Source organism: Ostrea edulis, chromosome 1 (assembly GCF_947568905.1).
Source record: "Ostrea edulis chromosome 1, xbOstEdul1.1, whole genome shotgun sequence".
NCBI classification, from domain to species: domain Eukaryota; kingdom Metazoa; phylum Mollusca; class Bivalvia; order Ostreida; family Ostreidae; genus Ostrea; species Ostrea edulis.
The window spans coordinates 86,166,997-86,182,832 of record NC_079164.1 but is presented as its reverse complement, the minus strand read 5'-3'; the positions used below and the strand labels follow the sequence as shown (position 1 = coordinate 86,182,832).

At 35.3% G+C, this 15,836-nt stretch overlaps 1 protein-coding gene across 14 annotated transcripts in view; it reads right to left on the bottom strand.

The window, feature by feature from the left end:
- The window catches only part of LOC125676767 (rap1 GTPase-activating protein 1-like), an 84,965-nt gene that overhangs the window by 42,728 nt on the left and 26,401 nt on the right, over positions 1 to 15,836 (bottom strand). For 11 of the 14 annotated variants that reach the window (XM_056164174.1, XM_048914592.2, XM_056164144.1 and 8 more), the window contains one exon: positions 15,350 to 15,749. In XM_056164174.1, coding sequence (XP_056020149.1) covers positions 15,350 to 15,749 — 400 coding nt within the window. Of the gene's footprint in view, positions 1 to 1,626; positions 15,750 to 15,836 lie in introns of those variants that run through there. The other 3 variants (XM_048914619.2, XM_048914719.2, XM_056164213.1) reach the window with 2 other exon arrangements.

Below are 15,836 nucleotides of genomic sequence, written 5' to 3'. Positions count from 1 at the left end.
GACTCACTAATTACTATATGATATCCCAATCAATGATCAGGCTTACAGTTGACCCAAGAAATGGCTATTCAGATAGCATATAATCAGATACTACCACCAAAAGTAATAAAAGACCATATATCAATCATATCATCTTTCTAATCTGCAGTCATTACCAGCCTCAGTTTCTTGTTATAACATTATACACCAGACATAATGCACCCTCAGTCTGTGTAAAGAACTACCGCCCCCACCCTCCCTGCTCTTATACTGTTTCATAAATTTCTGGTTTTAATGTAAATTAATGAAACATTGTATCTTACATGCTTTCATTTGCAATTCCTTATCCAAGTAAATTTACAACCATGCAGTCTCCCTTTAAACTACCCCTGTCTATCAAATCATCAATTGTCTCTCCCCTCCCCTCTCTCCCTCCTTATATTAAAATCAGCATGTCTAGTTCCCCTCCCCTCTCTCCCTCCTTATATTAAAATCAGCATGTCTAGTTCCCCTCCCCTCTCTCCCTTCTTATATTAAAATCAGCATGTCTATAGCCCCCCCCCCCCCCCCTCCTTCTCTCTCCCTCCTTATATTAAAATCAGCATGTCTCGTTCTCCTCCCCTCTCTCCCTCCTTATATTAAAATCAGCATGTCTAGTTCCCCTCCCCTCTCTCCCTCCTTATATTAAAATCAGCATGTCTCGTTCTCCTCCCCTCTCTCCCTCCTTATATCAAAATCAGCATGTCTAGTTCCCCTCCCCTCTCTCCCTCCTTCTATTAATATCAGCATGTCTATAGTTCCCCTCCCCTCTCTCCCTCCTTCTATTAAAATCAGCATGTCTAGCCCCCCCCCCCTTCTCTCTCCCTCCTTTTATTAAAACCAGCATGTCTAAATCCCCTACCCTCTCCTCTCCCTGAATGAAATATAATCACCCCATCAGTAATGATACATTCAGCCCAGCTAGTCCCCCATCATCTTTTGATTTGATGAACTTTCTCACCCTAGAGCAGCCTCTGGTCTTAGACATGTGGCTTATATCAACAAACGAAAACACAGATACACAACATAGATGTGTATACCAAGGCATACACCAGGAATAAATGATATCATCACTACTAGGATTTCCACAAATACTTACTTCAGTAATATCAATGGTACATACAATGTACTGCTGCTATTGAATCATATAATACTGACCTCCAAAAATTTAAGTTTATCTATTAAATTTAATATAATATTTCAATTTAAGACATCCTGACCAAATGAATTAATACAATAAATCTGTAAAATCCTGCAGGTAAGCTCAAAGTTCCATGCTCTTGACATAAAAAACATCCTTTTTTTAATATAATCATAGAAGAAATATAAACACCCTCTAATCAATCTTATTATCAATCTTGACTGATAAGAGCCCCAACCAAGACACAACACTTAATAAAATCTCTGCATCATCAACTTTCAAATTCCATTTACTTTCTATATTTAACCTGCCAGTAACTCACTGCAATCTTGAGTACTGTATCTATATTATATTGTACATCTGTATTCCTAGGCATAATGTGTGCTATTTTTGAACTGATGAAAACTGATAGTTGGAAATTTTTCTCCATATCATCACGTAAAAAAAATTGCCCTTCCTGTACTTACTTTTGTTCCTGGACTCTCCAGCAGCACAGACATTTCCAGTACTCATACTTGTAGTCCTCTATCCCATATTTCCCCTTACGAGGCATGACAATCACTTGTACTTTTCTGTATTATTTCCAATCGTATAAAGTACAGGTATCTATAATGACACACTCAGCAACAGAAACTTTCCTGATACGGCTTCAATTCCCCAACTTTTGCCTGATACAAAATGTCATTTTCATAAATAGTTGGCACAAGTCCTCTGATAGACGAACAGTCAAATTCTATCCTTTTCCAATAATATTGACTTTCCAAATCCCCCAGGCCCAGAGATCATTTCCAAAGGATCCTCATCCGTACATCCTCTGAAGACTTAATCCAATTTCATTCAAGATGAGACACTGTGTCCGGAGCATTGGGCTGTTGCATCAGTTCCCTTCACAAAGGGTTCTACAGTATAAGTCCTTTAAATGCAGATCTGTATATGCACTGCTGATACGAACATGCACTGCATTCTATTATCAATTCATTAATTCCTAAAAATCATACATAAAGGCACCTTGCTTTTATATATGCATGTTAAATATGTCCCATATTAGCATGTCTATTGTCTTTAAACAATTTACCTGTCAAGTTCATTGATTACCAAGTTTCTTTTTTTTCAATGAAGGCAGCTATCATCGCAATACGTATAAGTCCCAAGTGTTGAAAGGAGATCAGAATCAATCTCTGTAAACAGGGTTTTGAATAGATTGCTCCATAGCAAGTAACATTCTATATGATCTAATGGATGTAATCCTTGACTTCTTTCATCAAAATCTCTGGGAAATACCTTCCTTGATTTCGTCTCAGACTTAAAAGCCTCCCGAGCAATAAAGTGCATAAAAATTCATGCAAGTGTCTCCTAAAGTCCAGGTATAGACTTATAGTGTTTAAAAAGCACACCTTTTACACAACTGCCAATCACTGACTGGGTGTATTCCCATTATATGGACGCACTTGACCCAAGACTCACAGTTTGTCTTATTGAAGAATGAATCGATTCATTTAAATTCTGTCCTCAGAGACTTCGGTCAGGTCAGTCAATCCTCCCCCACCTCATTATGCACAGCTGATCAGTCTGGCTTGCTTCAGGGAAAAAGACAGAGAGAGATGATGGTCCTGATCACAGTAAGAATAAATAATATCTCATCTCCAAACTGACAACTTTGATGCATCACAACATATCAGTGGAACAAGCTACCATCCTTGGTCTTTGTCCAGCTAGTAGTATACAGAAGAATCACTGCCTAATCCACAAACTGTCACTAAGCATCCACAAAGATGCTCTGCTCTCACATAAAGCACTAAACATCTAAACTCCAAACTCACAGACTGACTACTAAATCACCCCGTGCAGCTGAGTGTTCAGGTATTATGATGGGTTATTCTGAGTAATGGAGAGTTTAGATGTAAAATTGGGTCCTGGGGGGGTTTTCTAGTCACACCTACAATACTGATCTACCCATGACTACATGTGTTTTTAATGAAAATTGCACAGATGTAAATTATGTAACTGGGAAAATACTACGGGACATTTTTTTCTGAAACCAACCTCATTTGAAAGGATTGCTGTTCATCAATATATGATATCAACTATATCAATCTAAAGTATGTGCAAATTTTTTTTTGATAATTATTCCAAAAATAATGCTTTTGATATTGTCAGAACTTTCTTCTAATACTATTGAAAGTGCATTATTGCATAGTCATTCCAATTAAATTAAAACAAAAAAAATAATAATAATAAAACCAACAAAAAACAGCAATGTAAATCAATCAAAGCTGCCATAATCCTGGGTTCTATAAGATTGGTGGATATTGATCAAATGAATAAACTTTATTATGTCCCCAGAGTTGTTACAAATCAAAATAAATGAAAAACTAAGTCCTACACACATACAAACAATACATAACCATTCTACTGGTCTCCAAATCTATGACAAAACACAGGCCTCTGACTGGTCCTTAATTAATTTCACAACAGGGAACGTCAGGACTCTGAGTAGTAGTCTCGACATTTTCTCATTTCTCACATTAGACATACAGGCCCTATTGACTGACATTAGATGTACAGGGCCCATATATCGTATGAACCTATAGACCTAATATTCCCTCATACAGATTGACTGATTTTAGTTTTGTGCAAACAATTAGTGGGAATAGAAACTATTTATGTTGCAGGAAAGTAATTAATGAACAGAGTACATGGTTACATCATAGTGCTCTATTCTCAGGAGACCTGGCAAAAATCACACTCCTCTGGAATCTGAGATCCCCGACAACTTCCTTTCCTTCTCCGCAGATTCACTTAGTGTACTTTCATTAAGGACCAATATATCTTATCAAAATGTCATCTTGAAAATTTATGACAGCTTCAAAATTAGACTTTATTTCATGATGTACTTTTAAAATAAGTATTGAAGATTTTCTTGACAAATATGCAAGGCCCGTAAAACTAAATATCTTTTGAAAATATAAGTTTCATTTAATAAGTGAAGGGTTTACTTTGGAAATTGAAGTTTTGAAAAGTTTGTTTTAATTGACTTCGTAAGCCAAATTTCAAATGATATTTTATCAATAATATCAAATTACCTTGCAAATTTATCACAGAATCTAAATGAAATTTAGAAGCCAAATCTCATTCTATTCACTCTACATGTAAATTGTGAGACATTCCTTTAGAAAGCATTGATTTTACTGCATGAGGTGTGTCAACACCATGGGAGTTTACTTTTTCATATAGGATCAATGGTTAATATCAAGGTCACACATTTGTTAAATATAACCTAGCTACTATTTGAATTAGGTCTTTTCACACCAGCTAGGATAAATACCAAAGTTACAGTGCTTTCACTTACAGTTCAAAACTGTGCCTCTCACTAATACTTCTGAATAACTAATTCAATTTTTGGTCACAGACAGTTATATAAACAGACAGACAAAAACCTGGATCCTCTTCAATCCTCCAACACCCCTTCCCCCCCCCCCCCCCCCCCCCCCATGATCAGTAAGTTAACCTTGATTAAAAACAAAGGAGAATTTAACTTCTGAGATTAGGACCTAAATCCAGTCATTAAGACACCAATTAGTGTCTGCTGAGAGAGCCATTTCTTTGTGGTGGTCTCTATCTTTACAGCATACTTCCTGTGCCTTAGATATGGACTACTAGCAGGAGCAACTCAGACAAGCTGTGTATAAAATTACAGAAGTTGCTAACTCAGCTAAGTAGTCAATACATCATTGTATGACATTCCACAGACTCGAAGCCAGACACGACACCTAAGAAATAATCAAACTTCTCCACAAAATTGACAAAGAGACACCTTATCAGCTTAAAGATGTAAAATATCTAATTCTTCTGACTATACTCTCTTAAAGATGTGAATATATTTAATTCTCCCAACAACTCTGTTAAAGATGTAAAATATCTAATTCTTCTGACTATACTCTCTTAAAGATGTGAATATATCTAATTCTCCCGACAACTCTGTTAACTCTCCTGACCGTAATCTGACTACTCTCTTCCAAACTGGGACTAGATTGGAATGACAAAACAGCATCTATTGCTAGGAGTGTGGCCAGTTTCCCTCTGATAGTGTGAATACTATACACAGTACTGCAGGTCACTTTGAGTAAGTATTATCAGGATATATTTGCATTCACTGACTCTTTTCTCCTATAATCTATTTTGAAATTCACATTGGTTTCATACGAAAACCCAAAAGGCTCATTCGAGATTCGAATTTCAAAATACAAGATTCAAAATTTTGAATTCCAAAATTCAAAATCCAAATTAACCAATCAAAATGTAATTCACAGTAGATTAAGGTTAGAGGGTACATGCATACAAACTTAAAATATGACAGAAAGCTTATTCTTCTAACTATGTTTACCAAACAACGAAACATTTCTTTTAGAGAGCATGTTATGATCCAGGTATGATGTATGCTTAGCATGCAGACAGACCAATCTGATCTTTGTTAAGTCGCTACACAACTTTGTGTAGTATCATAACAATAACGGAGCGGATCAAAGATCTGATTTTAATCAGATTGGCAGACAGGCCCGTAGAAAGCAGGAAGGGAGAGGGAAAGAAAACTTATTCCAGCTTCCACACATTACAGTAATTCTGCACTGTATGTGATAACCAGGTCAAATAATAACGAATACACCTCATAATATACATTAAATTGAAATCTTATATGAAGCCTAAAGGCTATTAAATGATGATACATACTCTCCGACAATTGATGCTAGTTTGATTTTTTCAGTTAAGTACTAATCAATAGGTTAATAGTTTACTTCAGCCTCTAGAGTTTCAGAGGCGACACTTTTATTATGTTTTCACGCATTTTTTTTAGTCCTGTGGGGATCCGAGTTAGAATAGGTCCTCATTACCCCTTGCTTGTCGTAAGAGGCGACTAAATGGGGCTGGTCCTTCAGATGAGACTGCAAAAACCAAGGTCCTGTGTCACAATAGGTGTGGCATGACAAAGATCCCTCCCTGTTCAAAGGCTGTAAGCGCTGAGCATAGGCCTAAATTTTGCGGCCCTTCACTAGCAATGGTGATGTCGCCATATGAGTGAAATATTCTTGAGAGGAACGTTAAACAATTATATATTCAATCAATCAATCATGCATTTTTTTCTTTTTAATTTCATTTCAATTTTAATTCATTTTATTTATCTATTTTCATTACGAGATCTACTAGGAACGTTGGGACGTTAACCGAGGCTGTGGGCGTTTGGGTCAAGGATATTGTACTTATCTATATTTAAACAATGGAGGAAATTCACACCATGAATAAACATTTCTCTCCAATCTATGTTGTATCTTTTTACATTTTTTTAGGTTCCAGGAAGCTTAACTACATGTGTCATTATGACAGAATACTAATCTATCCACATTTTAAAAATGATCTTATCCCACTGCATGATTCATACCACAGGAACCAGTAATGTTGTATGTAATATAATAATAGTGGGGCTACATGAAGTTACACATATGTTTGTTGAACATCTCTTTAATGCATATCAACAATGTCTTGCATACCCCAAAAGTCCATAATAAATCAAAATTAAAGCACTTTTTATAAATACCCTCACTGGATGTTAAAGGTATTCAATTATTGAGTTATTTTGGACTTTAGGGGTGTGCAAGACATTGTGATATGCATTAGAGATTATTTTCAACAAAAATAATTATCAACTCATGTAGGCTATTCGGGGGTGGGGTGGGGGTGGGTCCTGAACTCAAACATGTACAGTTATCTTCATGTAAAATAAAGTCTAAAGAATATGATCTTTCATTTTCCATTTTAGATCATTTAATCTGTACTATTTGAGGTGTATTCGTCATTATTTGACCTGGTTCCACCCACCCACCCACCCACCCTCCCCGCTTTCTATGAACCTGACTTTCTACAGGCCTGTTTGCCAAAAATTGCTATTAATTCAAGGTAATATATATATAGGAGTCCTATAAGATAAATACAGAAACAAACTGGCTAGGAAACATACCCGCATCTTGACTAGGAATACAAGATATTAAAGCATTCACCCAGCTACAATATCGTTACAAAACACGAATTGCGATAAAATACAAAATATGAATCTTTACTGGAAACGAAAGTGGTGCATAAAAATCATAATGACAAATAAGTGGGTTTTTTTGTTCGGTAAAAATATTAGAATATAAATCCAGAGATTACTATACCAATAATTATTTGATTTGTTAGAAATTCAAAACATAGTTGAATTTCAACTAATCATCAAAAGTGCACCGCATCCCTAACGTCTACTGTGCACAGCATGAATGCGTAGTAAAAGAAACTTTGACTTCCTTTCTGTCATATTTCAAATTTATATACGGTAACCTCAAAACTCTTACAATCTTACAATGAAGATGGCGATCGTTTACATTTGATGAGCTTGACTAAAATATGTTGTCTGTTTTAAATCATATAAAGTGACCTATATTTTGATTACTTAATTTGGATATTGAAATTCGAATTTCGAATCTCATATTTTGAATCTCAAATATCGAATGATGTAGTTCGATCCAGTGTTTTAGTACCATCTGTCTGAGTAATCATTACCAAATATATAGAGCATTGTCAAGGTCAAAGGGTGTATTGGCTGTTCTGTTTGAAGTAACGGAATGGTCAACAATATGATATTTCAATACTTAGATTAAATCTAGTTTATATTTTTTTTAAATATATAAAAATATAAATATGAGCAATAAAATTTCTTTTTTGTTGTTTCATCGGGTGATGAATTGTTTAAATAGTGCTTCGATCCCTTCCTTAATTGTGTACTATTTAATTGATTTAAGGAAAGTACCATCTAAGTTTACAACTTGTAATCCTTTTGTCAAAATATGTTCAATTTTGATGAATCATATCATTTTTCATGTAACATTTGGAGTATCAGTGAGTCATTTCTCTGGCCTGCAGATCCAACAGACAGGAAGTGAAAGACAGGTTATTCAGTGTTCAGAATCTGTAAAAGAATACCTCTTAACTTCACCTGAAAATTGAGCGACATATGATAGGAGACAATATCATCTCTGGTTTTAGACTTATGCTTCCTCTGAATGTACCCGGTATAGAAGTTTGTTTGAAATTTTCCTGTCTCAGTTGTATAGTGTGTTCACACCAGTACTGCTTCAAAGAATGAAGGCAGACAATTAATACAATAAAAAAAGTGTCGGGTTTTCTAAAATTCTCTGTTCAAAACAAACTTGGACAATAAAACCATGTATGAACAAAAAAACCTTCAGGTGATCAAATATTGACTGTGAATTAATGCAGCAGCTATAACGATCAAACAATCGTGAAGATTGTACAAGCACGTCCTTAGACAGGATGTGGGTATCTATGGATTTGCGGATTACAGAAGATATTTACATAAAGTGTTTCCCACAACAAAGTACATTTATAATGGTAAAGTTAACACTTGACATCGAGGTCTTGTTAATTTATATTGAACCCTGTACAGGAAGAGATTGCAAGTGATGCAGTTTTCACTCTTAATGCACAGGAAGTGTCCTTAGGTCACAACTGGAACAATAACACACAATATAACCAACAATGCACAAGATGTAGCTTCTAAACAGCCTTACTATCAGCCTGGTGATATGTCAGTGACTTTGTTTTCGTCTCTTTGATATAAGGAAATTCATGACTTTCCTGTAGACATCAGCATCAGCCTTGAAGATGACAGATATATCTCAGCACCTGGGATGAAACTTACTCACTTGGAGACTATGAGTCACAGAGATACAATGGGGTTTTTGGAGCTCTAAACTAAATATCACTTCTGACTCTCTGTTATATATCTCCATTGCTTTTATATAAAAAAGGAACCCAATGAATGATCAATGATCCTGATCATGCACATTAGCTTGAAGTTATACTATCAATAGACAGTTCTGATATGTCAGATTTACCATTTTGACTTTCCTTCCTAATTACAACAAGACTGATAAAAGTCAAAGTTATGCAGATTTGTCTCCACAATGCATATTAAATGTCCCTTTAACATGATTTTTTAAAATTCTTCATTACTTGTTAAAGTTGTTATGCAAAAATAAGGTTCTCAAGCAGACTTAAATGAATAATGCATAGGAGAATGTTTCTTATTATCAAAGTCATTTGGATTTTAAATCTTTTTACCCTTAAAGACTTCTAAGAAACAGAATGAGCTTAACACCCCCTTCTCTCTCTCTCTCTCTCTCTCTCTCTCTCATTATATATGTATGTGATCAAAGTACACACTATACTCATGGGACTCACTTTTTCAAACATTCAAAGAAAAAAAAAGTAATCACGGTATATATCAAATCAATTCTGTTGTATTTGATTATTTTCAATAAATTTGCAAAATTAACATTGGTTCTATGAATTCATAATTTGAAATTAACTCTCCTTGTTTTAGATTTTAGCTTTTGAATATAGGATTATATTGTATGGAGAAAATTTTCTGAAACATGCATTTAATATTTGAAATAAATCCAGGATGTGAGGGAGCCCACACTAAGTCCTTTACAATATATCACAGTGCATGATGACCTAAGGAAGTTGAACAAAGTTCAGTTTCCAAAAATAAATCTAGATATTCATACATGCAATTACCATTGACATCCCAAATCTATCATAGTAAGTATCTAAATATTGATTACTTTCTGTATACACACAACCTAAATACAGTCAATTCTCATAAAACCACCATCTTCTGTGATTTGGAAAACGTGGCAGTATAATGAATTTGGCGATGAATTGAATGAACTAATAGCATGTCAATGAATCAGTGTGATCATACATGTTCAATATTTACTTTTGATATATTTTGATTTTGGTATATATTTGATACCCATATCTATCGTAGGTAAAATATTTTTTTCTACACTGAAATGCAACTGTTATTGTATATAAAATATCACCAGTACAATTTAGTCAGAAGTCAATACAGTTTCTTCCTGAAGGACACTCCACAATCAAAAGGATACATATACACATTACATTTATTTCTTCTGAAATTTCAAGGCACCCGCTTTGTAACAATGTATATCTAGACTTTAGATTTTTTATGAACAGAAAACAGCACTAATTTCCATTAAAGAATTATCTAGTTTGTTTAGGTCTTTAAAATTACCTACACTATTAGGCCTACAGACCGCAATTCATCTGTGATCTATGATGACGAATTTATTAACAGCTTCAGAGATCACACACCTTTGGCGGTATATCAAGGCATTTGACATTTTGAGAATTAACTGTACTAACTTATCAGAGACATATCCTGTCTACCTTCCGAGTTACTCTGCAACTTTTCGTATGCATCATCAGAAAGTTCCCTGTAGTCACTGGACATTATTTTTGTGACCCCCATGTAATGTCCAAACTATCTACCAGTGACCTCCTATGACCCACTTGACAGGCCTTAAGCCCAATTTAGATATTTAATAATGGGTTTCGTCTCAGATAGAAAGGTATTGATACCAAGATGTGTTTGTGAAACACTGATGCCCCCGGATTACAACAAAGTGAAACTGTAAGACATTGTATTTTTTTTTTATTCCCAAAAACTAGATTAAAGGTCAATGTCAGGGTCACAAGGTCAACAATTCTGGTATCGTTGGAAAGGTCTACCCACAAGAAATGCACATGCTATATCTAAAGGCAATACCTCTTACGATTTGAAAGATATATATTTGGCTTACTAGTATATTCAAATTTTCTAAAAGTAGGTCAAAGGTCAGTGTTAGTCACTCGAGGTCAAAAATTTTGGTGTCATTGGAATGGTCCTGCCACAAGGAATACACATTTCAAATAGAAAAGGTATACCTCTTATGGTGTAAAAGATATGACCAAGGTTGAAGTTTTCTGTCAGACCGACAGATTAAGACAGGCCAAAAACTATATGCCCCCGAATCTTCGATTCCTGGGGCAGAAAAATGATTTACTTTGGGAGATTTTACATTTCATTATGGATCACAAATGCCGAGTTTTCTGATTAAGCACTTGACTTTCACTTTACAATAGTTTTACTATACAGGGTTGTCACCAATCTTGGAACACAACAATTTGTCTAAATGCCAGTCAATTTGGTCAACTTAACGAATTAAGATTGCGTTTTTGTTTATATTGCAGGATAACCCCCAAGGTGGAGAAATGTTGTTTTGAAATATAAAAGCCGAGGATTTTATATTTCAAATCACATTTCGAGACCAAGGAGTTATTCTGCAATATACACAAAAACAAGAACTTTATTTCTATTTTACTTAACGGCCCAGAAATACACAGCAGATCGTTTATCCATACAGCTATGAATTAGGTCACCGTGATGTCATGACATTCTCAGAAACGGACTGGCATACATGTTTTTTGCTGATGAAAAAGGTGAGATGGTAGGATATACTTGAATTATGTTGAAATTTTTTTCAAGTATTTAGTTTGATTGAATTGATTGATTAAATATTGTTTAACGCGCGTCCCTCTCGAGAATCTTTCACTCATATGGAGACGTCACCACTGCCGGTGAAGGGCTGCAAAATTTAGGCCTATGCTCGGCGTTCGCGGCCTTTGAGCAGGGAGGGATCTTTATCGTGCCACACCTGTTGTGACATGGAGACATGGTTTTTGCGGTCTCATCTGAAGGACCGCCCCATTTAGTCGCCTCTTACAAAAAGCAAGGGGTACTGAGGACCTTTTCTAACCCGGATCCCCATGGGATTAATATTTAGTTTGATGTTGACTGATTATATCAACTGCTTTGAATACACGGTCCAAGAAATCAACATGTTTGTTTACATGTGTATCGAGCTCGGAATGCAGACGTATGATTTATACTGAATGGCAAATGTTTTTCTGTCATTAATAAATTTGTTTTGCAACATGTAGTGATTAATTCTTATGATTATTAAATCAAATGATCAGTTATCGACTTTATGTTGTATTAGCATAACACAAAGTGCAAGCAGAATGTGTATCATCAGTTATTACGTATGAAGGTATATTATCGCAGAATAATGACTGCAGCATTCCTTTGATCTTTGCAATAACTGTGGTAGAATGAAAGTTAATGACATCCCCAATCTATGATAAAATCCCAGACAATAAGATCAGATATTAAGACCAGGGAGTTTTTTGTTGATTAGTAACAAGTGAAGCAGACTGTGTTCATCAGAGAGGACTTTCACTAGTCCAGATAAACCACTGATATACCACACAATTACTTTCCTATCAGAGTGTGCTGTAATGGTTACTGCTTGCTGACCAGAAAAATACACAACATTCCCACTTTATCATGTTTATGTGGTTATAGAATAATACACAACATTCCCATTTTATCATGTTTATGTGGTTATAGAATATCTTTCCTTTGTTTTACATTTCTTTCAGAAGTTATGAATGTATGGAAGTTTGTTGACATAAGGAGAGATCTCTATTTATATTACTGATATATCCATCTGTATGAAGGTATAATTGATTGCGCTAATTACAACAGATTCTGTTAGAGCCATCGAGTAATATCTTTATATGCTGATGGAGTTCCAACTCAGTCTTAGTTCCCAGCTCCTGGCATGTTTACCAATCTCTATCATCAAATCAGCTCGGGGTGCCCCTTATCAAATATCAACACAAAGGTCAAGACACAAGGTCACACTATAAGTAAACAGATCTCTGTTGATTACACTCAAAGGACTGAGCTTGGGACAGGATACCTGGCACAGAGAATTTTGAAAAAGGTCTTCCATAGCCTTGGCTTAACAGTTTATAACACCCCCTCTCCCATCTTTACTCACTGGGTTTCTAAAGGTTATTACAAAGGTATAAACAGATGCAAGACACATGAAAGCACAGAGGCGATCACAGAGTCACATATTTTAGTGTTAATTGATAGCTTTCTCCTAAAGATAAGGTTACAGAGGAGACGACATACACCAGACTGATTATCTCCCCTGATACAGTAGTCTGAAATCAGATTGGGATCTGAGTTGCAGTCAGACAGACTTTTAGAATTCTTCCGAGTTTGAGGTTAGGAATGAGAGATCAGAAGGACAGCTGGAAACCTAGTAATTTCCCCTGGAGTAACAGCTGTAAGTACCAGCTGGGGACTCCTTCTAGTACATCACACTCATGATTGAAGAGAGTAACCAACCAGGATCCATTACCCAACAAGGACTCAGCAGACTGTGGCATTTTGTTTAACAGGGTTTGGAGTTGAGGAGATTTCATGATTAACATGGAAAATTTAGGGGTCTCAAGCATTGAGTAAGCCCTGTCACCTTATCAATGTCCTGTACATGTGACCAGATTCAGCTGCATGATAATTCAATGTTATACTGACAAGTTCAATGTTACTTTGCATATGGCATGGAGCCACTCTAAATAGACCCCCAAACCTCAGAAAGATTACATTTGTTATGTCTAATTAACAAGATACTTCCAAGGTTCTCAGCCTATCACATCTCCGATATATCTGGTGTAAATATTTATGTAGATATTATGACAATCCCACAGGTCACTGACCACAGAAACTCTTAATACACATATGTTAATTCACCCCAAGTCCACTTTTGAAATATTTTATCTTGCATGTCTCATTTGAAGGATCCATACATTCAAAATTTATCCATTTGGTAATTGAGGATATTTTATTTCCGTACACAACATAATAAGTGCAGCTCTATCTACTTGGTTGGTGATCATTCAATCCATTTAGCCATACTACACTGAGAAATAAGGAATTTACCATGAATAGAAGGAGAACAATTAAGATCATCCTGGTGGTGACCATGAAACCTACTCAAGAAAATGTGACAATATCTGCAGTGAGAAAAGGGAAATAACTCCAACAAAATTGTAAATCACTGCTTTTGCCCACATTTCATGTGATGAAGGTGTTGGTAACTATTGCATTTAAAAATTTTTGAAGTATGTATGAAGGATGGGATTTACAAAGACAACATTACCAACTGATCTACATTATACATCACCCAGATAAGATTACTTAAAGATCATGTATCACCTAGAAATTTAGTTCAGTGCATGTATCATATAGAAAATTTAGTTGTAGTGCATGTATCACACAGAAATTTAGTCGTAGTGTCAATGAAATAATAAAATGCTTCCTTTGGTTTATTAAATAAGATATGAAGGTCGCAAATATTACAGAAACACTTTGCATAATGTGGGTTGTGCATTTTTTCTGCAATGTTTGCGACCTTCATCCCCCATTTAACAAACCAAAGAAAGACATTTTATTATTCATATTTTTCTGTATTTTTTTTTAAATATAAATACTTTCAGGTACATAAAATTAGATATTTAATATTGACCTGTCAGTTATCTAAACGTAAAAGCTGAAATTCACTTGTCTCCATATTTGGTAAAAAAAAAATTTAACGAAGGCAAAAGGAAATAGTCAAAGGACAAACTTCAAACCCATAAAATAAGCATTTTATAATATAGGTGTGCATTCTCTATTATATCAAATTTGAATAATTCCAATGTTATTTATTACAATTGTTTTGATTGGACAAAAATAAAGCTGAACAAGAGTTTATACATCAATAAATCCGAAAACGCGATGTATTCATACACACCTGAAAACAAATAACATAATGCGGGGAAACTATTCACATTTTTGTAATTGTTAATAAAGTGAATCAAATGGAATTATAAGAATCTAACATTCTTTTTGAAGAATTTATCGATGTGTAAACTCCGGACATTTTACACACAAACTTAACATAAAAGTGCTTTGCACTTTTATTCAGTTTGTGAGTAAAATGTCTGGAGTTTACACATCGATAAATTCTTCAAAAAGAATGTTTAATCCTATAATAAAAGGTACCAAAAAAATACAGCAGAAATCATACATTTTCCCTCAATTTCAATAATGCTGTGAAAGAGGCTGCAGATCAGTTTGTGGACTGTGTATATATTCACATAAAAACAGAAGATTTAACTAGATAGAAACAAAAGGTGTCTTTCACAGCTGCAAATGACAAGCAATGGATTTCAATAGAAATCAAGCAGAATAAACACAGTGACTGTAAATATTATTGTATCTCGTAAAACATTAAAGCCCTCAAATTAATAACAGTAGCACTGCTCCTTTCTATTGGTCAATTGGTCAGTCGATCTGTGTCTGTCTTATTTTGTTCATCTACATGGGAGTATACTTACTTGGAGCATTTGAAACAGGTTTTGTGGAAAATATCCCTCTTGTTTTCCTCTCGGACAACAGAAACTCGACTCTCGTCCTTAATCAAAAATCCACACACTTCACACTTTTCCTCCTCCTCTGTTAAATCATGTCGGGACTTGGACTGTCGATTAAAAAAACTCCGACGGAACAAAGATGGGGAGTAACTCTTCCTTTTGCTGCGGGGGGATAGCTGAGCTGGCATCACAGCATTTTTCTGAGGTGACCTATTGGGACTGCTAGTGCTGTCTCTGGGCTTTGGAAGATGAGAAATCAGGTAGGCAGGGTCATCTGGTGGGCATGTGGAGGGCCGGGGATTGTGGGATACCACGCGTCGGAGGCTTACTTTGGACGGCAGGGCATCAGGATCATACACTTCCCCTGAAGAAATGAGAAAATTGGAAACTGAGTTAATAATTTTCAGAAATATCAGTGTTAATTTATTAGTGGTGACCAGAGAGTGATGAC